The following is a 26,339-nucleotide window of genomic DNA, read 5'->3' on the forward strand; positions in this document are numbered from 1 at the left end:
GGAAAATTTATTTGGGATGCATGCAGAGATCAACACAGCCAAAGATAGCCGTAAATAGGTGTATAATAAAACAGGATGTTTCCCCCCCCCTATCCTCTTTTTACCTCTTTCTGTCATCCTATTCTCACTTTCTCTGCCACTCAATTCATTTTTATTTTTGCTAAAGAAGCAGTTCTTCAAGTGGTTATGCCTTCTGGCAGTGAAAAAAAGAGAGAGACAAAGCGTTGTCATGCACCATTTCTGCTGCTATGACCTAAAAAATAATTTTTGTTTTATGTGGCTGCTTGTTGGGAGATTTTATCATTGCTATGAACCTAAAAGCTTTTTAACTACTACCGGTAGGTGAGAAGTAGAGGAAGGGCGGTATTTTCACATGCTTCCCATATGTCTGTTTCTCATGTAGCCTGAAAATAAAATGAGTTTCTAAATTTGAGACAAATGAAACTTTCTCTCCTTCCCCATCTCCCTCTTATGGCTTAGATGAAGGTGTGACTTATGTATGTATGTATGTATGTATGTATGTATGTATGTATGTATGTATGTATGTATGTAATTATTTATTTATTTATTTATTTATTTTCTATGCTACCCATCTGCCCTGCTAGGTGACTCTGGGCAGCTTACAAATTATTTCTTAATACATCTTCTCCCTTTCCCATTTAGCCAGGTACTGCAAAGTATTCAGATATATTTTAACTTCTGGGAAGAAAAGAGGTTTGTAACAGAGTAAGAGAAATATTTATTGCCAGTGAAAAATGTTCTTTCAGTATAATATGTGTGTGGAAAAAGCTGAAAAACTGGAAACCTGGGCAGGGGGAGGAGAGGATGGAAAGGAAGTAGAGATAGGCCAAGAAGCAGAAAAAGGGATGAGATAGTTGATTATGAGAGATTGTTGTTTTTTAAAAAAACGATAGCAACCCTTTTGCGCAGTATTGAATTACACACATTGATTTAAGTCTGTCAACCGCTCACAGGTCACTAATGCTTAAGTATTATTTCTGTATGCATTAATTTAAAAACGATTTTAACGTTGGGAATAACAGCTAAGTTATTTTTTCAGGCACAAATAATAGGGAGGGGGCAAAAATGTATGCATTCTCTTGGTGTGTGTGTGTGTGTGTGTGTGTGTTTATTTTCAAGAAAAAATATCGTGGCACGACAAAACCGCGCTCGACTAAAGCGCGCCCGATTAAACTGTGTTGCTGACATCATCAACAGGGCGACAACAGCGAGCGCGGAGAAAGAAGGGCGCTTTAAATAGCGCTTTGAAAGCAAGCCGATTAAGTTAAGGTAAGGGTTAAGTTTAGGGTTAGGTTTAGGGTTAGGTTAAGGGTTAGGGTTAGGTTAAGGGTTAGGTTAAGGGTTAGGGTTAGGTTTAGGGTTAGGTTAAGGGTTAGGATTAGGTTTAGTGTTAGGTTAAGGGTTAGGTTTAGGGTTAGGTTTAGGGTTAAGTTTAGGGTTAGGTTTAGGATTAGGTTTAGGGGGGTTAGGTTTAGGGGTTAATTTTAGGTTTAGTGTTTACAGCGTGCTTTTTTCTCCACGCTGTTGTCGCGCTGTGATGACGTCAGCTACGCGGTTTCGTCGAGCACCCTTTAGTTGAACGCGGTTTTGTGGTGGAACCAAAAATATTGATTCCCAATAACTGTCTGAAGACCCTGCAGTTTTCTTGGCAAGATTTCAGGAGTGGTTCACCATTGCTTGTTTCCTAGGGCTGAGAGACAGTGACCGGCCTAAGATTACTGGCTTTGGCTGTAAAGTGGAACTAAGGACTCATAGTCCGCAACCTGATACCTTAACTCCTGCAACTTTATACAATTTTATAAAGGCCACTCAATACCTTATTGGAATTGAACACAAGCATTACGGAAACAGAGGAAAGATGTGCATGAGAAATACTTGATTTCAAGTCAGAGATCCAGGGATTTTGGAGAAGCCCTGGAGATGGTAGATCCCATCTTTTCACTCACTGGATTCAGACTCATTTCTGACTTCTTTCAATTTGACTTTTTGACATTGTCTACTACAGAAATGTTTTTTTTTTAAATGGTTGCAGGAAAAAACTGCAGCAGACCCTGAAGTAGGGGTGAAGAACAATGGAATTATTTGCAAATGAGGATTTGCTCAGCACAGAGTATAGCAGAGTAGAGCCTTGCGGACTTCAACTCCCAGAATTCCCCAGTGAATGGCTAGGGAATTCTGGGACTTGGAGTCCACAAGTCTTTTTTTTTTTAAATTATTTTAAACACATAAACACATCAACAAAAACAAACACATGACTTAGAACAACATAGGAACAATAAGTTCCATCGTATATCATACAGCAGTTCCGTATCAGTTTCTTTGCAGTTAGTGTTTTCCCTTCTATACATTTCTATCTTGCATTCATTTTTTTTTCGTTATCCATTTTTATGTACAATTCTATATTTATTTATACTTACCTATTTATAACAAAACATTGTTTACCTATATTGTGCTTTATATTCTTACTGTCATTTATTCTCTTACATACAATTATAGGTATACATTCACATAGTTATTCTTTTTCTTTGCCATTCTTATACTTTTGTTATTCCATTTAAAAGGTTATAATATACAGTTTGAGTTGCTTTGTTTACCATCCCTAGCCCCTGTTATAACACCACCTTATTTTCCCTTTCTTTTCTCCCTCCCCTCCTTCTCTATTTCCTTCCTTCCTCCTCTCCTTCCCCTTCCTTCTTCCCTTACCTCTCCCCTACTCCTACCCTCTCTTCCCCTTCCTGCCCTCTTTCCTTCTCTTTCTCTCCCTTCCACCCACCTCTCTTACCTCTTTCTTCTTCCCTTGCCTCTCCTCCACTCTTCCTCTTCCCTTCCTACTCTCTCACCTTCTCTTTCTCTCCCTTCCACCCTCCTCTCCTTTCCCTTCCTTCTTCCCTCCCTTCTCTATTTCCTTCCTCCTCTCCTTCCCCTTCCTTCTTCCCTTACCTCTCCCCTACTCCTCCCCTCTCTCTTCCCCTCCCTGCCCTACTCTCTCTTTCTTTTTCTCTCCCTTCCACCCTCCTCTCCTTCTCTTTCTCTTTCTCCACAAGTCTTAAAGTTGTCTGGAGACCCTGGGAGTAGTAGAGGGAATGGGGAGGGTTAACCATGTGCTGTAACCGCTCCGATTCCCGAAAGGGACAAGATCAGGAAGCTGCCTGGAGCGAGGCAAGGCTCCTGGTCTGTGCTCTCCAGCGGGAGCCCCCTGCCCTTCTCCCGTCCTTTGACCGGTCAGGCTTCGGGTGTCAGACGCTGCGGCGGAAGGCAGCCATGCCGGCTTCGCGCTGCTTGTTTACTCCTTAGCGATCGATCTCCTTTCGCCAAGAGCCAGCTCAGCTCCAGGCAGAGAAAAGCCAGGCGGGGGAAGCCTCCCTTGCAAGCCGGAGCCACCCTCCAGCCGCCCTGGGGGCCAATGACAGGTTGAGAGCTCCAGAGGGCGTTGCAGGAAAAAAACCCCACTCGAGGTGACAGCCAAAACTCCTCCTATCCTCACAACGCTTTGGCGTGTATTGCGGGGAACATGGCAGATGGAGATTAGAAGCGGGGCTTCGGCTGCTCCTACCTCCCGCGACACTTGTTGGCTGTCCTTCGCCGCCCTTGCATTGGAGACAGCCGGGATGCAGTAGGGCGTTTGCAGAGGATCGGGAACCTTTCAACGAAAACCAAAACGAGCGATCGTTGGATCCCTTGAATGCCCGCGCCTGTGCGCAACCCAGCTAAGCGCGGGGAGCTCCGGATCGTGCGCGCTTGGGGATGACCCGGCTATGGAAGGACAGCGGCAGCGAGCCGGGCGGGCAACCCGCTTGCAAATGAAGAGGCGCTGGAGGCGGCAGGGGCCCGCGGCCGGGAGCAGAGCCAGCCACTGCTGCAGGGATCGGGTGCCGCTGGGTCCCTGCGGCGGCGGCAGCAGCAGCAGCAACAGCAGCGGTTCCCAGTTGGGACCGGGCGCCCTTAGCGTAGCAAGCCCGCATTGCTGGTAATCTTGCGGCTCCGCGCGAAAGGGCCGCACGCGGAGGAAAGGAAGGCAGATCGCAGCGAGGAGGAGGAGGAGGAGGAGGAAGGGGAGGAAAAAGGTGAGGGTGGAGGGAAGCAGGCAGAAGCAGCAGCCGCAGCCGCCGCAGCAGCAACCATGCTGCCCGGGGTGGGCGTGTTCGGCACCAGCCTGACCGCCCGGGTCATCATCCCGCTTCTAAAGGACGAAGGCTTCGCGGTCAAGGCGCTCTGGGGCCGCACTCAGGAAGAGGCGGAAGAACTGGCCAAGGAGATGAGCGTCCCCTTCTACACCAGCCGGATAGACGAGGTCCTGCTGCACCAGGATGTGGATTTGGTCTGCATCAACCTGCCGCCTCCCCTCACCAGGCAGATCGCGGTGAAAACTCTGGGTGAGTCTCCGCGGAGAGCTTGGTGGGCAAGCTGGCTGGTGGGGGGGAGAAGGAGGGCCGTGGAAGAAGCGGCAGCGCCTTGAAATGGAAAAAAAAGGCCTGCTTGGAAGCCAAATCCGTGGCTGCCCTAGATGCCCTCTAGAGTGTCCTCTTATTAGGGTGTATAGTCTCCCTGGATACTTATTGGGGGGGGGGCTCTGCACATCTTTGGGACACAGATTGTATTATTGCTTAAGCGACAGGGCCTTTCTCTCTCCCCCCCCCCCCAATAACAAGCTCTAAATCTGAATCTTGCTCCCTATCAAAATCCAGGTTGCTTAACCAAAGTCCTTCCTTGCTCACAAGGGATGTAACTCTTGAAAGGGTTAAAGTGCCAAGCGAAGGCCCTCTTCCTATATCGCAGAGATGTCCTTATCACCCTGAAAACAGGTTGCATTAGAAACTGTCAGAGTGATGAAATAAGGAATTGTATAAAAAAAACAAACCTGCACACAATTATTCTTCAAGGAAACTGACAGTCTGCCCACATTTTTGTTTTTATATCCTTGGTGGTTTTTCTCCTGGCCAGGGAGGCCCTTTGGTTTCCTCATTGATTTCTCATCTTCGGTGACTGAATTATTATTTTTCTATCGAAATCATTCTTTGCGAGCTTTATTTCTCCGGATTTGGTCAGCCCATTTTACTCAAGCAATACAAAATTGAGGTTCCAGCTATATTCCTTATGAAATTCTTATATCTACCTGGTGCTCCATGGTGTATGATCAGAGAATAACGGGACTAGGCTTTGATATGCCTAGTATTGAGTTTGACATGGTCAAGCTACAAAGGCAGATGGAAAGGGTTCCACCACAAAACCGCGTTCGACTAAAGCGCGCTCGACGAAACCGCGTAGCTGACGTCATCACAGGGCGACAACAGCGCGGAGACAGAAGCACACTGTAAACGCTAAACCTAAAATTTACCCCTAAACCTAAACCTAACCCCCCTAAACCTAACCCTAAACCTAACCCTAAACCTAACCCTAAACCTAACCCTAAACCTAACCCTAACCCTAAACCTAACCCTTAACCTAACCCTAAACCTAATCCTAACCCTTAACCTAACCCTAACCCTTAACCTAACCCTAACCCTAACCCTTAACCTAACCCTAAACCTAACCCTAAACCTAACCCTTACCTTAACTTGAATCGGCTTGCTTTTAAAGCGCTATTTAAAGCGCCCTTCTTTCTCCACACTGGCTGTTGTCGCCCTGTTGATGACGTCAGCGACGCGATTTAATCGGGCGCGCTTTCGTCGAGCGCGGTTTTGTCGTGCCACGGATGGAAAGTGGGTTAAAATATCCAAAGCCTATCTCATTCTAAATTAATTTGATATGTTCCCTCTTTGGAATGGATTTGCGTGTTCATTTTGAATGGAATATAATTAGCTTTTCAGGCAACTCAACCCCTGCTTTTTTTTTGAAAAGTGTGATTTTCAAAAAAACTTACCGATTCACTAAATAAGTCAGTGTTTTTCAAACACTCCACACACCAGGCACGCCTGACCTACAGTTCATTAGCTGCATATGGCCCTGGAAAGCTAGTAATGCAGCCCAAAAGATTAAAAATATATTAAAAAGGGGAGTTTGTTACTTATGTACACTCTATTATATATTTATATGTGGCCGAAGACAACTCCTCAATGTGTCCCAAGGAAGTCTTATGATTGGAAAACCATGCAATGGCGTAGACAGTTCCATTGCTACACTTTTATTTTTGCCCAATATAAGAGACAATAGTCTTTAAAAAAATTGATGGGCAGCATAGTCATTGTCTGCTTCCCTCTATTGCTAATATTTATTATAAATAAAGCATTGTTATTTCCAGTGTAAACCGCTCTCTGTGGAAAGGACATCGTGTTGCATAAAAAGAGCCAGTGTTAAATTTCTGTTTGAATTTATGAAAGGTATTTTTCTATGGGAGAGTGATGTAGCTTTGTGTTAAAGCCATACTTCGACTTTCAGTAGATCCTACTTTCAGTATCTAGCATTTCCAGGTAAGGATAGAGAAATACTTTGTAAAAGCTTGGAGATCTGAAATCAGGGTTGATCAACATTTCCCAAGTAAAGTGCATTCCAGAATTATTAGATTGCAACTCTTTTATCAGTTGGCTCCTCTTCATACCCAGTGGTATTGTTCTTTTTTTAAAAAAAAATCTCAGTAAGAAACACAGCAGCATTTTCATATTGTCTGGGGACATTGAGGTTGCAGTTTTACCTACCTGGAGAGCAGCCAGACTGGAGAAAGTTCTTTTAGCCGAGAGTTAAGAATCATGATTTAACCTTCAAATTTTGGTTCCACCACAAAACCGTGTTCGACTAAAGCGCGCTCGACGAAACTGCGTACCTGACGTCATCACAGCACGACGAAAAAAGCACGCTGTGAGCGCTAAAGTTAAAATTAACCCCTAAACCTAAACCTAATCCTCCGAAACCTAACCCTAAACCTAACCCTAAACCTAACCCTTAACCTAACCCTAAACCTAACCCTAACTCTAACCCTAAACCTAACCCTTACCTTAACTTGAATCGGCTGTTGTCGCGCTGCTGATGACGTCAGCGACGCGCTTTAATCGGGCGCGCTTTAGTGGAACGCGGTTTTGTCGTGCCACGCAAATTTTTAGAGTGTTATAATTTTTCAAAGGTAAAAACTGTTCTTAATGATTCACAAAAATAAAATAGCATGTAAATATTATACAAGAATAATCATGAAGAAATTGACCCATAATGATGCTGACCCCTAATAAGGAATAATTGTATTCCTTCTTAGACTGTATCAATTTATATACAATAAAATCTTAATTTAACAGATCAAGGGAGAGAGGGTTAGTGGGTGCGTTATCCCCAAATATCTGTGACATCACTAATCATGTCATTTATTATAATGTAGATCATTTCCATAATACAAATGAAGCAGATTGTGATTTCAGTCAATTTGCCTTGTTTTGGTAAGCCTCTCATCAGGCAAATGATATAAATTATGAATGATGTAAAATTATCATAAAATATTCAGTTGCAATGGACTTGCTTGTTACTTCGGGGGCTATCCGGAAAAAAAAAACTTTGTTCTCTTGCATAAAAAGGGGTCCTTTAAATTGAACTTTTGTTGTATTGTGTTGTTAAATAGGATGGCAGTATATGCAGATGTGACAAAATAGAGTTTTTTATTTTTATAAAAAAAGAAATATTTAGATATTTTTCAGCAATGTTGCATTTTTTTAAAAAAATGTCAAAGAAGATTTCTTTTTTGTTTTCCTGAATTGCACACCTGCTGCAGGTGCATAAAAAAAGAAGTGTCTTCACTTCTGTTTTGCAGACCAATCAGTTCAACGCAACAACTGTTTTCACTGTTTCACGTTCAGGGAAAGGAAGATAAGACAGGAACCAAAGTGGTCCTCAAGGCAGGTACCCTGACACAAAAGGGAAAAACAGCAAAATATATTTTACTACCTTTCCAAATCCCTCTTTATAAAAGTTTCTAGAGTTTCATTTCTTTTGTTATATTGCTGCTAGAGAGAAAGAACTGAAGTGGAAGCCACATTTGTTGGGTTATTATTTCTCCTGCCTCTTTTTATAAAATCATAGATTTTCCCCAAGCCGATAACCGATACTATTTAGGTGTGTTAAGAAGAAACAGAGTGAGTAGCATATTGGGGAGGATAGGAATTGTAGTCTAGTGTGTCCAAAAGATACCGTTAGGTGTTGAAGATTGCCAGTGATAAATATGTGTTTCTTTTTAAAGAAACAACTGATGGCTTCCATTGTTATTAGTGACTAATTCAATCAGGGATTCTCTAAAATTAGGTGAAACTGCCATGGAGTCCACTCTGTGGTGATACTGAAAGGCATGCATATTTTATACAAGATATTTCATTTGACACATTTGAAAATTGGTGTGTGTGCAGAGGTGGGTTCCTACCAGTTCGCACCTATTCGGTAGAACCGGTTCGTCAAATCTACCGAACCGGTTAGAAGAGGTTCCACCAGTGGACCCGGAAAGCAGGCCACACCTACAGAGGAGGTTCCAAAAATTTTTGAAACCCACCACTGACACACACACACACACACACACACACACACAGAGACAGACTCACACAGAGTGAGAAAGAGAAAGAAAGGAAGAAAGAAATAAAGAAATAAAGAAAAAAAGAAAGAAAAAGTGGGAGAGATGAAAGAAAAAAGGAAAAAGGGACAGAGAGACAAAAGGAAGCAGAGAGAGAGACAGAGAGAGACAGAGAGAGAGAGACAGAGAGAGAGAAAACACATGGCCAGGTCACATGGCCAGCAAGCCACTCCCACAAAGGAGGCCACACCCACAGAGTAGGTTCTAAAAAAATTTGAAACCCACCACTGTGTGTGTTTATGTGTGTGTGTGTGTGTGTGTGTGTGTGTGTGTGTGTGCATGTGTGCGCAATTAAGACACATAATATACTGTGCTGAATACCTTTATATCCAGAACCTCTACTAAATATCAGTGTAGGTTTTTACCCCCTGGTAATATGATCAATATAACTTAAAATATAATAAATGTTTTATATCTATATCTATCTATATCTATATCTATATCTATATCTATATCTATATCTATATCTATATCTATATCTATATCTATATCTATATCTATATCTATATCTATATCTATACCTATACCTATACCTATACCTATACCTATACCTATACCTATCTATCTATCTATCTATCTATCTATCTATCTATCTATCTATCTATCTATCATCTATCTTATATATATATATATATATATATATATATATGTATGTAGGTAGGTAGGTAGGTAGGTAGGTAGGTAGGTAGGTAGGTAGGTAGATAGATAGATAGATAGATAGATAGATAGATAGATAGATAGATAGATAGATAGATAGATAGATAGATAGATAGATAGATAGAGGTAGAGGTAGAGGTAGAGGTAGAGATATAGATAGGTAGGTAGGTAGGTAGGTAGGTAGGTAGGTAGAGGTAGAGGTAGAGGTAGAGGTAGAGTTAGAGGTATAGATATAGATATAGATATAGATATAGATATAGATATAGATATAGATATAGATATAGATATAGATATAGATATAGATATAGATATAGATATAGATATAGATATAGATATAGATATAGATATAGATATAGATATAGATATACTATAAGAAATATATAAAAATTTTCATGTTTTGTGGTGGATGTTGATTAATGTTATTCTTGACTTTTCTAGTAAATGATAAACAAATTTGGGATTTCATAGATTTCTGAAAAATTATGTGGATGATTTATTTCTCATAATTGCTTTTAAAGTAAATTCATGCCTAAACATTATACTTCATTCTTTTTTAAAAAAGAGATATCAGTAGACATGCCTTCCTTCCCTTCAAAATCTCCTCATAAGTACTTTTTAATATTAACTATTAATTAGTTTCATTTAGCATTCAGAAGTCTGCCATTTTATGTCTAAAATAGAGTTCAGGAGCATACTTGAATGAAATGTTTGCAGCCTGAATATCATGTATCCCAGAGAAAATTTTATTCATCTTTCTTATGTTTTGTTTCTTTGGTTCTCGGAGCTTCAGCCCTTGTGTATTTGGCTCCTGAGTAAATGTTAAATTTTATTTTATTTTGTATATTTCCAAATTGCCTATTTGCTGCAAAGAGGAGGGTCCCCCCCCCATTTTTAAGTAAAAAGAAAATACCGGTTCTAGGGTTTTTCTCCATTTTAAACAAACCATTTTGAATATTACCATAAAGAATAGACAATGAACAAAACATCCAGAGATAGTGAACCGTCCATTATTCTCAACAGAACATGCGGGTAAAATTTATGCCCTGCATGTTGAATATTTCAGACTGAATCCCTGCCATTTATAGAAAAATTCTGGGCAAAACCTCTGAAATAATTATTCTTACGTTATTCAAAATTTTAAAAAAAGGAATGCAAAAACCAGCATAAAAGAAAAAGAAATGAAAAAAGAAAGCTAAGATTTAAGGAAAGAAAAAAGAAAAGAAAAATGGGGAAAAAAGGAAAAAAAAATAGAAAGTGAGTTCTGATCTTCGGCACCACAAGATGTGCAATTATAAATTTACCTCTTTCTCTAAAAGATAAATAGGATAGATGACTCTCCATCTAGCCTATTTATCTAAACCATAAATCATGAATTTATTTCTTCTGTTTTGCTCAAAAAGTCCATAAGAAGTTTCCAGTCAGCAATAAATGTCTTTTTTGTCCTTTCTCTACTGTAATCAAAGAAGTTAATTTGGCCATCTCAGCAGAAAGGCATTACGATTCAAACAGTGATCTACTAAGTATAGTAATGGTTTGATTTACTGTTTACTGTTTACTGTTTATTAAATTTATAGGCCGCCCAATCCCGAAGGACTCTGGGCGGCTTACAGAAACAAAATTAAAAGAGATAAAAACAGATAAAACACAACAAATTTAAAAAGACACAACATGCACCCAATCTAAGCGGGGCTGGACCTCAATCGGAGGTCAACAGCCCCAGGCCTGCCGGAATAGCCAGGTTTTAATAGCTTTTCGGAAGGCCATGAGAGTAGGTAGGGTCCGGATCTCTGGGGGTAGCTCATTCCATAGGGCCGGAGCAGCAACAGAGAAGGCCCTACTCCGAGGCCTCGCCAGCCGGCATTGTCCAGCTTATGGCACCTGGAGAAGGCCCATCCTGTGCGATCTTATCGATCTTAGGGAGATGTGCGGCAGAAGACGGTCTTGTAGATATCCGGGTCCTAGGCCATGTAGGGCTTTAAAGGTGATTTATATTGGACATCTGATGTTCTTATGACTCTTACCTTTCCTGGTAGACTGGCTGGATCAGGGTATGTGTACACAGCCATTCACTTAACAGGAAGTCCATGTTTCCTTCCTCAACCTTTATTTTGCAAATCATACAATATACATTATTGTTTTTTTTAAGGGGCTGGATCAAACAGAATCTCTGTATTAGGCCATGGAGAAAATAATTTCCTTCATATTTTGTTTACATGAGATTATATTGAAGAGCTTTGTGGGACTGCTTCTTTTACACTAGCCCCATTCTTATGCCTCATGTGCAAGAAAAGAACATTTAGAATAGATCAGTGGTAGGATTCAGCCGGTTCGCACCTGTCCGGGAGAACCAGTTGTTAACTTTCTATCGAAAAGGTTTTTATTTTCCATTTTTTCATTTTCAACACTCACATATATACTGTGCATAGCCGGGGCCATACAACATTAAACAATAATTACAGCAATTCCTCTTGTCAACAATACCCCCCAAAATAGAAACCCAATATACCTCTTCCACTCTCCATACACCTCTTTCTTCCACCCCCCTCCAACTTTCTATCTTCCCTCCATCATTCCCCTCTACCCTACTTCCCCTCCCCCTCTACCACTCCTCTCTCCCGATTCACTCCCTCCCTTCCTTCTCACCCTCCCCCCCATCCTCTCTCCCGCCCTCTCTACCCATCTTTCTTCTATCCCACTCCTCCTCCCCTTGGTGTATTTCCACTATATGTCAATGTACTCAACTTGTCCTATTTTTACAGAGAAATTAAAGAGAAACAGTATACATGTGAAGTCGCATTACATTGAAATCTAACACATAGTATATATCCCCCCCAACACCCTCCCTCCCTCCCCCCCCCGGTTGTTAACTTTCCAAGCACTTCAGAGAACAGTTGTTGGAAGAAATCTCCTTTCGTTTTTACCCCCATTTTACAGGGCTAATCCTGGAAGGAGGGAAGGAAGGAAGGAAGGAAGGAAGGAAGGAAGGAAGGAAGGAAGGAAGGAAGGAAGGAAGGAAGGAAGGAAACATTCCAGTGTAGTTTCTAGACTAATATTTATTGCCCCACTTACAGACACTGCCTCTCTGGTTAACCTTTATTACATTGTAACAGCTAAGGCGAAGCGCCCATCGAAGTGAGTGATGTTGAGTTGGCCATGCCCACCCAGTCATATGACCACTGAGCCACACTTACCTAGCTGGTCATTAGGACAGAGAACCGGTTGTTAAATTATTTGAATCCCACTACAGGAATAGATCTACTGGGGTAAAAGTCTTCATGGATTCTAGAATATTGAGTGTGCAGAATTCTGAATTCTGAGTCTATGTTTGTATGTAGGAATTTAAACACAAAGATTTTATTGTCTCAGATAGTTTGGCAATATCTATTGGACAGGGCCTCTAGTGCCCCACAGCATCTCAGCAAGGCTTAAACTTGCAGCACTTTAACCCATTTATTATTTATTTAGAAAATAAATAAAGATAGACAAAAATCCATTAAAAATGTAATGGACATCAAACACATAAATTAAAAGAGCGGCAGTAAAAGATTTGGAAAAACAAATATACTTTGACTTGTCTCCCAAATGATATTGAGAGTGCTTGTTTCGGCTTCACAGGGAAATTATTCTATATCTGGGGTTCTGCCACAATAAAAGAAGAATTATTCATTTCAAATGTACCAGTCGAGAGATTTGAAAAAGGTGCTCCATAGATAATCTAAAGGTATAAGATGGACTATACAGAAATCTTTGTCAATTCGTATGACTATCAGGAGGAAAATTATACATTATGGATGTATCTAAAGCATGGGCCTCAATACAAAGCTGTTGCCATATCTTCTGGCACTGTTAATGGTGAGGAAAAAGGATGGATAAAATATTGAGTCCTTTAAAGATTGTCATGTATGTATGTATGTATGTATGTATGTATCTATCTATCTATCTACCTACCTACCTACCTACCTACCTACCTACCTACCTACCTACCTATCATCTATCTATCTATCTATCTATCTATCTATCTATCTATCTATCTATCTATCTATCTATCATCTATCTATCTATCTATCTATCTATCTATCTATCTATCTATCTACCCTAACCCTAACCCTAACCCTAACCCTAACCCTAACCCTAACCCTAACCCTAACCCTAACCCTAACCCTAACCCTGTCTATCCATCCATCCATCCATCCATCCATCCATCCATCCATTATTCCATTTGTCTGTCTGTCTGTCTGTCTGTCTCTCTGTCTCTCTGTCTCTCTGTCTGTCTGTCCGTCCGTCCATCCATCCATCCACCCACCCACCCACCCACCCACCCACCCACCCATCTATCCATCTATCCATCTATCCATCTATCCATCTATCCATCTATCCATCTATCTATCCATCCATCCATCCATCCATCCATCCATCCATCCATCCATCCATCCATCCATCCATCCATCTATCTATCTATCTATCTATCTATCTATCTATGCCATAGTTTTGGTACAATCATATCTTAATAGCTAATATAAAATGAATAAGGCTTAAGAAAGGAGGCTTAATCGAGTTTGTGTACCAGAGGTGGTATTCAGCAGGTTCTGACCAATTCTGGAGAACTGGTAGTGGAAATTTTGAGTAGTTAGGAGAACCGGTAAATACCACCTCTGACTGGCCCCACTCTTATCTATTCTCTGCCTCCCGAGACCCAGCTAATTGGGAGGAAATGGGGATTTTGCAATGACCTTCCCCTGGACTGGGGTGGGAATGGAGATTATACAGTATCCTTCCCCTGACATGCCACCAAGCCACACCCACCAAATCACACCCACAGAACCGGTAATAAAAATTTTTGAATCCCACCACTGGTGTATACTATTGCACAATATTTTTAGTTTTACATGAAAGCAGTAGTATCCTTAGAATCATCAAATGCAGATTAGAAGGCTACATGAAAAAAGAGATAACAGATGTTCAAGTTGGTTTTGGAAAAGACTGAGGAATGAGAGACATAATTGCTGATTTATGCTGGATAATATGTCCGATGGCTCAGCGGTTAAAGACTCTAAGCTTGTCAGCTGGAAAGTTTGAGACATGAGTGCCATACAACGGGGTGAACTCCTGTTCCTTGCCTCAGCTCCTGCCCACCTATTCGTTTGAAACAAGCAAATGTGAGTAGATTAATAGGTATCACTTCGGTGGGAAAGTAACAGCGTTCTGTGTGCCTTTGACATAGAGCCACGCTGGCCTCTTGACCATGGAAAATGTCTTTGGACAACATCAACTCCCTCAGCTAAGAAATAGAAATGAGCACCAAATCCTAAAGTCAGACATGAATGGACAGGGAAAACCTTGCTGGACAATTAAGAAAGGCAAAGGATACCCAAAGAAACCAGTATTTGCTTCATTGATTATAGAAAGACCTTCAATTGTGTCAACCATGTTATGTTGATGACATTGTTCTAATAGCTACAAATGATCTGCAAGCTTTAATAATGAAAGGAGCAAATCTAAAATGGGACTATGATGAAGGACAAAAGCTAATGGCCACAGATCTAGCATCCAGAGTTAAGATGACAGTGAAGATAGTAAAGCTATATATAGCTTCTGCTTTTTAGGATTGATTTTATCAACAGTAAAAGAACCAGTAATCAAGCACATCACATACTAGCAGTGGTACAGCAGCATTGAAGGACTTGGGAAAGATAATTCAGATTCCGTGACATGTCAATTCCTATATCAGAATTGTGGAGACAATTGTTTTTCTTGTGATACTCTATGGAAGTAAAAGTTGGAATTTGAAAAAAGCAGGTTGAAAATAGTACTGATGCTATTGAGCTTTGGTATTGGAGAAAACTCCTGAATATATCATGGTTTGGCAAGAAAACAAGTCATTGAACAACTCCATATTCTCACCCACAGCATAAGTGACCAGACTCAAATTATCATACTTTGGACACATTATATGAAGATCTAGCTCTCTAGAAAAACATGTAATGTTTGGGAAAGGTAGAAGGAAAGAGAAGGCAAGGATAACTAAGATGAGTGGACTCAAGTACTGTACTATTGGAAGCCCTGTAGGATTATACTGGGGACAGACTACATTGGAGAAAATCCATCTATCTGCTTGCTAGGAGTCAAAACTGACATAATGGCACACAGTCAGTATCACTCAGATAGATGCTATGCATGAGTAAATTCTGGAGTACTTCCTTCAAATTATTTTCAAAGGCTGTATACCTTAAAAGGAAGAATTTTAAGGGTTTTGTGCTGATGTGTCTAGATCAGGGGTAGTCAACCTTTTTATACCTACTGCCCACTTTTGTATCTCTGTTAGTAGTAAAATTTTCTAACCGCCCACCGGTTCCACAGTAATGGTGATTTATAAAGTAGGGAAGTCAATTAAATTTAAAAAAGTAAAGTGCTTCAGTATTGGACAAAACCCCTACCGCCCACCATGAAAGCTGGAACACCCACAAGTGGGCAGTAGGGACCAGGTTGACTACCACTGGTCTAGATCATCTGCCCAACTTTTTGGTTTGCCTGGGAAGAGTTGAGTAAAGAGGAGTTGTCTTGGGCCACATATAAAATATATAATATAGTTAATATCAATCACTTGATAATGTTAAAAGTTTAGAATCTTGTGGGGCCGCATTACTAGCTGTCCAGAGGTGTATGCGGCCCACGGGTTGGACATGTCTGCTCTTGATACTACTGCCATTGTTCCAATGGTGAAATTCAATTTTGTTTACTACCGGTTCTGTGGGCGTGGCTTGGTGAGCATGGTTTCGTTTCGTTTTCGTTTTCCCTTTATTTGTATGCCGCCCTTTTCCCTGGGGGGACTCAGGGCGGCTCACAGTTCAAAAAGGGGGGGGGAGACAAACAATACTCCAACATGGAGACAATACAACATATTAAAAAGAGAGCACAACAGTCACACAATTCGGGTGGGGTTAGAATCTTAACCCCAGGCCAGCCGGGACAGCCAGATCTTTAAAGCGGCGCGGAAGGACTGGAGGGTGGTGAGGGTCCGAATCTCCACGGGGAGTTCGTTCCAGAGGGTCGGAGCAGCCACTGAGAAGGCTCTCCTCCGGGTAGTTGCCAGTCTGCACTGGCTGGAAGATGGAATTCGGTAGGGGAAGGATACTGCAAAATCCCCATTCCCACCCTACTCCAGGGGAAGGATATTGTAAAATCTCCATTCCCATCCTACTCTGGGGCCAGCCAGAGGTGGTATTTGCCGGTTCTCTAAACTACTCAAAATTTCCGCTTCTGGTTGTCCAGAACCTGTCAGAACCTGCTGAATTTCACCCCTGCATTGTTCCCTTTCCTTATTATCTGTATCTGGCAACTCCAATATAGTGTGCCGGTGGCTATTTTCTTTGGCACTTGCCAAGTTCCAGCATCATTTTAATTTCTGAGAATGCCTGAGGATGCATGTGTTCATTATTAGAAAACACAAACCATAAGGAACTTCTCCAGTGTTTGCTTTGAAAGAATGATTTGATTAAAGACACAGATAAATAGAGGTAATAGGGATCATCCTGTAGAAGGTAATGATTGAGGAAGTTGGAGTAAATTCTTCTATAATTTGGTTATATTGTCTGTGGCAGTTATTTTATGATCTGACAGATTTCTTCCAACAGTTGTTTTGTAAGAGTCCCCAACGTGTTTGCATCTCTTGCTTTATGATTAATTAAAAAGTAATATGAAGTCTCCCTTGTTTACTATTTGAACTTATTTAGCATTATTTTTATTGTGCCAGAGGCAAGCAAAAAAGAATCAGTAATATTTTATTATTTTTAGGATATACTTCCTGGAGTAAAAATCTGTGGTGGGTTTCAAAATTTTTTCGAACTTACTCTGTGGGTGTGGCCTCCTTTGTGGGAGTGGCTTGCCGGCCATGTGACCTGGTGGCAGTGGCTCGCCGGCCATGTGTTCTCTCTCTCTCTCTCTCTTTCTCTCTCTCTCTCTCTCTCTCTTTCCTTCCTTTTGTCTCTCTGTCCCTTTTCCCTTTTTTTTTCATCTCTCTCTCACTTTTTCTTTCTTTTTTCTTTTTTCTTTCTTTCTTTCTTTCTTCCTTTCTTTCTCTTTCTCTTTCTCTCTCTGTGTGAGTCTGTCTGTCTATCTGTGTGTGTGTGTGTGTGTGTTTGTGTCAGTGGTGGGTTTCAAAATTTTTTGGAACCTCTTCTGTAGGTGTGGCCTGCTTTTTGGGTCCATTGGCGGAACCTCTTCTAACCGGTTCGGTAGATTTGACGAACCGGTTCTACCGAACTGGTGCGAACTGGCAGGAACCCACCTCTGGTAAAAATGTAATGTTTAAATTAGCTTACAGAACTCTTTTCCTCAATATTTTTTTCCGTCAGCTTCCAAATTATGTAATAATCTTGTGTCCTTCAAGCAGTTGCTATGGTATAGCCCCTCGTTATAACTTAGATGCATCGATTAGAGCAAGGCAAAATTAGGATAAATAAAACTTCTCAGAGTTGTTATAGGACCGGGCAGCTTATAAATGTCTAAAATCCATAATAGATAAATGATGTCAAACAGCCTGTGTACGTGGAAGAGACTTGTAATAATTTAAGACCCCTGAGATGCATTTTTAATATCTGTAAAACCACTTCAATGTGACGCAAAATCCATTTTTTTTTAGCAGGATATAACTCTTTTTAATTAATGTTTCCCCAAGATTGAATTAATTCTCAGCTACCATGAGGTGTTAGTATTCTATCTAACTGATTTCAGAAACTAACTGGGACTGGTTAACACCTAGATGGGAGACCATGAGAAATTAGATTCCTGTAGATTAGATTGGGAAATAAAAATACATCTCTCAAGAAGGAATTGCCAACAGCTGGAGTGAAATCACCAAAGGTTGAATTCTACTAAAAGGATACTCCTCAAAGAGTCTTTGAGGAACATATCTGTGCTATTGCAATGAAGTTGCACTTATCACCTTACCAGTTTTGACTGCTGTTCCCCTTTTAACTTCCATGTTTAGCAAAAACAAACATTTTTTTTAACCTATTGCCTCTTGCAGATATGAGAATGAGAAAACGAAGTCATCAGACAATTTAACCACACCCTAATAGTTGTGCTGATCGATTACAGTATACAAACAAGAGAAATACCAACACTGATCAGCACGAATTCAGACATTCAGCAATATTCTTGCTGAATGTTAATCTAACATTTATAAAAATATAACTTTAAAAAGCAATAGAATATTCTGGGCTGGACATCGAATTACGATAGACGATTTCTTAAAGTCGAAAAAGGAGACCATTCAAAGTGTTATACCAGAAGATGGAATTTTATTTGGCAACACATTTTTGCTTTAGTCAATATAGGCTATGTATATATACATTCTTTTTATATGAGAAAGTTTACCTAAGTTTTTTTTCTATAGACTCATTCAGAAGTGAGCATATCAGGAGTGGGTTTCAACCAGTTCACGGCGGTCCCTGCGAACCGGTTGGTCGGCGAACCCGGAAGTAAGTAACTTCCGGGAACGGCGAAGGGCTCACCCGCCCGCCCGCGCTCCTTACCCGGTTTTGACGAGTTCTGCGCTTCCACGCATGTGCAGGACACATACAGCGCCTGCGCGATCCTCCAGGAGCAGCTGGAGCATCGCACAGATGCTAGTACGCATGCGTGCGCCGCGCGCGTGCATGAAGATGCTGCCGGTCCCGTTCCAACCGAACCGGTTGGAACGGGGCAAGAAACCCACCCCTGGAGCATATGCAGTATGTATTTAGACAATGAACTTTTTATTGCAAGTATGTATGTTCAACCATGTATATTCCTCCAGATAAGATTTTTTAAATATATGGTAAGATATTTTGAGGGAATTAGCTCACTAAAAAAGAAGTGGAAAATTCTTTGTGAGTGTTTTTCACTAAAGTATTTAATGGAAAGACACATGACAGTAAATACTCAAGACAGATTTTTAAGATTTTTTGTATTCATAGCCTTAGTATCTTAAGACCACTGCATTATTTCTGGCGAACCTACATAGAATTTTTAAAGTGTCACTGAGCCTAAAGATTCTGCATTGCCATGTTCGAATAGTTATATTTAGTCATTTGGATTATATGAATTTAGCCATTCTGGTCTACAATGTATTGTTGTAGTTTGTTGTAGTAGCCTAGCCTGTTATGAGTTACAGTATTTAATTAACATAGGTTAAACAAACAACAGTACATTGCCATTAATTTTGTCATATTTCTTTTTGTAAAAAAGGTCTTGCCTCTCTCTTGATGGACCAAAGTAAATATAATTTATTGACATTTAAATACTACTGCCCTTTTCATCAATTGAAAGTTGTTTTGATTAAATGTAATATGAAGCAAAAATATTAATTTGGTTTGGGGCAGAGGTGAGTTCCTACCGGTTTGGACCAATTCGGCCGAACCGGTAGTGGTATGGTGGCCTGGGTTGCTGGAACTGGCAGCGACCCAGGGTTGCTGGAACTGGCAGCGACCCAGGGTTGCTGGAACTGGCAGCGACCCAGGGTCGCTGGAACTGGCAGCGACCCAGACCTGCCACGCCTCCAAACCGATTCCCCAGTTGCCGCCGTCACCACCACCATCTTGTTTTTGAGTTCTGCACATGCGCAAAACAATTTAAATTGCACTGCGCATGCGCGTGCACAAGCAAACCAGCAGTAAAGCCTGCCAGAACCCACCCCTGGTTTGGGGATATAACTGCATGCCAGTTCAGATGTGACTCATGCAAGAATACATTTGTGTGTGTGTGTGTGTGTGTGTGTGTGTGTGTGTAAAATCTCTTTGTTCTGCAATAAATCTATGGATTTATATTCTAATTTTGATTGGAAACTGTAGTCTTTGAAATACTTAATACTTAGATATTTTTTTATCCCAAATGTTGGGATGACTGAATCTTGTGGAGAATAGCTGTAATACTGGACAGTTGTGGGTCTCTTTTCTCTGTCCGTGAAACTGCCATAACTTATACTACAATATGCGTCTCCTGTTTTCTGCTACCAAGATTGTTTATGGTGGTTTATACCATTCTTAAAATGCATAAAGACAATAGTGTTCTATCTGTCCCCCAATGTCTGTAAAGTTTAGCATCGCAGACTTTTCTTTCTGTGGAAATTATATGCAAGGTAAATGAACGAGCTCCCCGCAGAGATTCGGACCCTCACCTCTCTCCAGGCCTTCCGAAAAGCCGTTAAAACCTGGCTGTGTCGGCAGGCCTGGGGTCGATGAGTTCCCTTCCCCTCTCGAATCGTGTGGCTGTTGGTTGTTTTAAATTGTACTGTACTTTTTGTTGTAGTTCTTGTGTTTCCCTTCCCCTCCTTGGGTTTGTGTGCCGCCCTGAGTCCCTCCGGGAATAGGGCGGCATATAAATAAAATGAACCTTGAACCTTGACACCGCTAAATGTCTATGTGGATTCTCAGTCATCCAGGTCATGATTGGCCCAAGGTGCTTTTTTTTTTCAAGAGGCAACTGGACTTACTGGTTTTTCTTTGAAGACGTTTCGCTTCTCATCCAAGAAGCTTCTTCAGCTCTGACTGGATGGTGGGGATTCATTTCTTCCCAGGGTGCTGTATGCAGGAAATTATAACAGCAGAAGAAGCTTCTTGGATGAGAAACAAAATGTCCTCAAAGAAAAACCAGAAAGTCCAGTTGCCTCATGAAAAAGCACCTGAGAATCTCCATCGACATTAAGGTGAATGACAGTTTGAAAGCTTGCTTTTTATTTATTTATTTATAAGACTTATATTTCACTTCAGCTGACTGTTATCTGCAGTTCAGCGGTTCAAATCTCACCGGCTCAAGGTTGACTCAGCCTTCCATCCTTCCGAGGTGGGTGAAATGAGGACCCAGACTGTGGGGGCAATTTGCTGACTCAATTTGCTAAAAATCTGTAAACCGCTTAGAGAGGGCTGAAAGCCCTATGAAGCGGTATATAAGTCAATAAATAAATAAATAAATAAATAAACAAACAAACAAACAAACACACTATGACTTAAAACATGGTCTGTGACATTTGTAAGATTATTAAACTTTCACAAAAACCGATTTTTTTTAAAAGCACTTCAAATATAATGCAAGTGTAATACCCTTAACAGAAAAAGCACAATTGAATATAGTTAAAATTTAATAGTGTTTTGAACAAGGCTGGAAAGCTAATGATTTAATCTCTCTCTCTCTACTTCCAATTACTTTTCTGTCAATTGATTTAACTACCTCTATTTTTCTTTTTTGCCTTTTGACAAGCAAATTGGGTGATAGTCCTGTTAGATATTATCATCCACTGCCATGCGTTCTTGCTGATGTCGTATGAAATGTTAAACACTAACAGTAATAGAAGCACTAATAAGGCAAAATACTAACCTTTCTTTTTCCTTCTATTGAGGTCTATAACCCCAGGAGCTTATTGAACCACAATTCTGTAATTATTCCATTGCCAGAATAGATGAGTTACCACTAGAGGATTGAACTGGTTTTTACTGAAAATTGGCACATCGCTGAATGAAAAATAAAAGGCAAATGATGATTATGAATTTTTTATGAACAACAATGATATTATGAATAGAAATTGGCTCATACTGCCAGCTTTTGTAGTTGAAATGTAGCTGATTTCATAATCTATGTTTTGCATGTAAGGGTAAGTCAGAATTTCCCAGCATCCTGGCTTACTAAAAATGAGCAAATATATTAAAGCATCCTGATGGATCATTTCTATTAAGCTCTTTTGGTCAGGGAGAAGCAGCTGATTAAACAGGAAAAATTCTTTTGTAGTTTCCCTACTGTTATATACAAAAGTAATATCTTAGCTTGTCTGTCCCAAACAAGCTTAAATTAAATGTCAAGAACAAGCCATGGCCTCTGATTCTGACTTTAGGAACAAGGTTTATCAGGTAAAGACTTACATCTTTCAAGATTTGTGAGAGAGGAGAGCTGATGTTGCGATGGCACGACGTGCGATCTTGGTGCTCCGAGACTGCAGTTGAATTCCTGCTGCTGGACGGTCCATTCGGACCTAAACCGTCCCACAGAGACGGTGATTGAGAAGGGCACTTCCTGCTGATCTCAGGGACATCATTGAAGAGCCGAGGTGGCACAGTGATTACAGTGCAGTACTTCAGCTGACTGTTAGCTGCAGTTCAGCGGTTCAAATCTCACCGGCTCAGGGTTGACTCAGCCTTCCATCCTTCCAAGGTGGGTAAAATGAGGACCCAGATTGTTGTTGGGGGCAATATGCTGACTGTAAACCGCTTAGAGAGGGCTGAAAACCCTATGAAGCGGTATATAAGTCTAACTGCTATTGCTATCACAAAGTCCCTGAAAGATCCAGGAATAGCCTTTTTTTCCCGGCAACAGAAATGCAGCTAATGAAGCTGCTGAAGTTGGGACAGCTCCGGAATGGGAAGAAAGTGGAAAGAGAAAGTGTGTCGAAATGGTGAAGAAATTTTATTATTAGAGGAAGAGACTACCGAAGAAAAAAATCTAAGTTAAGTTAAGATTGAAGACAAAAGACTGTAGGCGGTGAGATTGATCTGCATTGAACTTAGTGTGTTATCCAGTTTCTAATTTCTTTTTTTTTTCATGGATGGAACTTTTGCAGGGGCTCCCTATTTTTTTTAAAACTGAATGGATTAATTTTTTTCTTCTTCTTTTTTCACTTTTGCTTATACCTATGGATTAAAATTCTCCTTTTTTTATAATGCTTGATTTGATTGATTGGATTGCTTTTGATCTCCACTTAAGGTTTTTTTTTCTTTCTTAAGCTTGGAATATAAAGAAGAAAATAATAAGGATTAGAGAGGGTTGTAACCACAGACAAAACAAGACAAAAAGCAGAATAGAGTATAAAATCATAAAACTATATGACTGTATAACTAGATTACCAGGGAATGAGAATTAGATTCTAGGTAAATTTGGAATTCCTACTCATTTTCTAGCATCACTGATGTTCTTCCTTTCGTTCCCCTCTTCTTCTTTTCACATTGGAGAATACATTTGTGTTTGCTGATAGACAACTTTAAGTCTTTTCTTCTTCATTAGCGTCTCCAGTAACTTAAAAGTCTTGAATAGAAAAGACTTCTACTTGCCTATAAATAATGAGCTGAATTTACCCAAAATTGGAAATTAAATAAGCTACCAACAGAAGACAATAAAAAAAGATATTAGATTGTGCAGAGATGAATAAGTTGACAATGAAAATAAAGGATAAAGAGGAATCGGACTACTTCAAGACATGGGGAAGAGTTCATGATTGGCTAGAGAAAGGAAACTAGAAAAGAAAGTAGGGAGAAGATAGAACCCAGATGATGCACTGTTAAATGGAAAAGAGGGGGGGAGAGAAGGGGAAAAGAGAAAATAAAATATTAAATATATAAATATATATTCAAGAGTGAGATATAAAGGGGGGGAAACATAACTAGGGTATAGTGAAGATAAGGGAATAAGAAATGATACTAAATTATATTTGGGTTGGCGGAAATACCATCCCAAGAAAACATAAACTGAGTTTTGAAATATACACCAACAATAATAGAAAAAGAAAGGGAGAGAGGAGGAGAGAATGAAAGGAAGATGGGGAAAAGAAGAAAGAGGGAAGGAGAGGAGGATGGAAGGGAGAGAAAGAGAAGGAGAGAGGGTAGGAAGGGGAAGACGAAGAGCAGGAGTAGGAGAAAGGTAAGGGAAGAAGGAAGGAGAAGGAGAGGAGGAAGTCAGGAAGTAGAGAAGGGAGGGAGGGAGAAAAGAAAGGGAAAACAAGTTGGTGTTAGAAAAGGAGGAATGGATGGTAAAGAAAGCAACCAAAACTGTATATTATAACCTATTAAATGAAATAATAAACGTATAAGAATGATAAATGTAAAGAAGAATAACATTTATGTGAATGTATACTTAAAATGGTATGTAAGAGAATAAAAAAAATTGTTTGAAAAAAATAATGAGCTTGAAACACGTGGAAGACCGTTAGAACAACAAGGATAATATGTTCACCTTTCTTTTCTACTCAAATTAAAATACTATTGTGGGTTCAGATTGAGTAATTAGATTTAAGTATTTGTAGTCTGCAATATGCTCAGGTCCAACTTCTTTTGTCTAGTTCAGGTAGCATTTTTTCCTTTTCCCATAACAGCTTTGTTCCTTCTTAACTACCAGCCTATAGACAAAATTCCTGGGTTTTATCCACCTTGCTTATGTACCTGCTTCATCTTTAGATATGCTATACTGTTGTGGCCCAGCAGGAGCCGTTGGAGCAGCCACCAGACTCCGACAGCGAGGGGCCCTATGAGTCGGCTCTGGAGGATGTGGAGGACCCTGGACAGGGTTCTGACTCTGAGCAGGGCGCAGAGAGGCTGGTTGGCCACCAGGAGGCACCTGAGCCTTGGACCAGTGGGGAGGAGACAAGGGAGAGTGATCCAGACACCAGCAGTGAGTTGTTCCTGGAGCTAATAGGCGTCAGGAACAGTTGCGCAGTTACAGGAGGTAATTGCACTCAGCTGGTGGTCATTAGGCTCCTCTCCAGACTATAAAAGGACTGCTTGTGCACACGCCTCTCTTGCGGAAGTCAACGCAGGAACGAATGTTGGAGAACGTTTTTGTGAGCTTGGCAGGCTGGATTGCTGCTAGGGCTTATCTGTGCCGGATTGCTGCCAAGGACCTGTCTGTCTGTTAATTAAATGCCGTAACTTATCTTTGGCTCGGAGTGTGTTGGTGTGGGACGAGGGGGGGTCAGAACACTATACTATACTGAATGGTAATATATTACACACATGATGATGGAAGAAAAATCCAGGTCCAGTTCCAAGCTGGGAATAAAATGGAGGCTGTTTAAGAAAGAAAGGTCCGTTTATTGACGAGCACAACCTACACACAGCATGCAGTTCTGGAACAGCTGACAAATTAGCTTGATGAGTGCAAGGATTTTTATACAGTTTCTGAAATGCTGCTAGGGGTTGTGCAATGTCTGAAATGCCCTTAGGAGATTGTGCAATGTAGTGAGCACTACCATTAATGGTAGTGGTTTAATCCTATTATGTCCTAAAGGGTCATGTCCTGTTCTTAGAATTTGGGTGGAGGAGAATGTAAATTTTAATCCCATCCCTGAAGGTGAAGGTCTTTTGCTTTGTGAATAGACTGGGCCAAACTTTCTTAATGGGCACAAAATATCTGCTGGGGGGCTATTAAGAAAGATTGAGTCTGCTTTCTATCTTTAAGAGCATGTTTCTTCATTTCTTCCTTTGGGGAAATATAATATCCTGCTTTTTTTAAAATATCCCCCAAAATATGTCATTCTTCTTTCTTTAATATTCCCCAAAATATATCATTAATTTTCCTTTTCATATAAGTTATTGAGCAAACTTCTTCCTGCCTTCTGTCCTCTCTTCAAATGTCATTTCAAAATCTCAAAAGAGAGATCCATTCTAGAAGTTTCTGGGTCAGTTCTAGAAGCTTTGTGGGTCTACATCAGATTTGACTTTTGTTTATTCACTTCTATTACTGGTCCCCAATGCTCGCCGGCCCCAAGAATTGGGGACCCTTTGACTTACATCTTTTTTAAAAAAATGGATAACAGATGGATAAAAAATAGATAGTTCCCAGTGACAGAAGAATTATACCTTTATTCATTTTTGATGTTCTGTTTCATTTCCAGATTGTTATGCATTCAATGTGTGTTCAGCATTAGGTGAAAACATAAGGATTTGGGGAAATGTTTGCATTTTCCCCCCTTTCTTGTGGTTTGCTTTGAGGGGAAAAACCTACTTTTAACTCAGAACAACTGAGGAGAATGTAATATTGTCTCAGGCGTGGCTTGGTGACAAGGTGGGAAGCATTGCGCTGATTAGGATCTATATCAAAAGACATAGCTGAATAAGCTTCTTGGATGAGAAGCAAAACGTTTTCAAAGAAAAGCCAGAAACTCCAATTGCCTCTTGATAAAGCACCTTGGGGATAAAAGAAGATAGACCTTTTCAGTTCTAGAACCATGTGGTTGGGGCGTGGGTGGTAGTGGTGAATGCCAGATAAGAGGACTCTTGACTTCATGACTTGCTTGGGAAGTTTCCAAAACTTCTGCTCAGCTGTTGTTAAGAAAAGAGGAACAAACATTGCTGGTTGTTAGTTTTGTACTCCGCCCTCCAAATCTTCTGGATTG

At 40.5% G+C, this 26,339-nt stretch overlaps 1 protein-coding gene across 1 annotated transcript; it reads left to right on the forward strand.

Annotated features, from left to right (window-relative positions):
• Positions 1-4,092: 4,092 nt before the first annotated feature.
• On the forward strand, positions 4,093-4,390 carry LOC116523645 (glucose-fructose oxidoreductase domain-containing protein 1-like; the record flags this gene model as incomplete). Its single annotated transcript, XM_032238774.1, has 1 exon — positions 4,093-4,390. A coding segment is annotated over exon 1 (249 nt), but the record flags the coding sequence as incomplete, so codon positions are not given.
• Between the last annotated feature and the right edge of the window lie 21,949 nt (positions 4,391-26,339).

The sequence above is a fragment of the Thamnophis elegans genome, unplaced genomic scaffold (assembly GCF_009769535.1).
Source record: "Thamnophis elegans isolate rThaEle1 unplaced genomic scaffold, rThaEle1.pri scaffold_76_arrow_ctg1, whole genome shotgun sequence".
Taxonomy (NCBI): domain Eukaryota; kingdom Metazoa; phylum Chordata; class Lepidosauria; order Squamata; family Colubridae; genus Thamnophis; species Thamnophis elegans.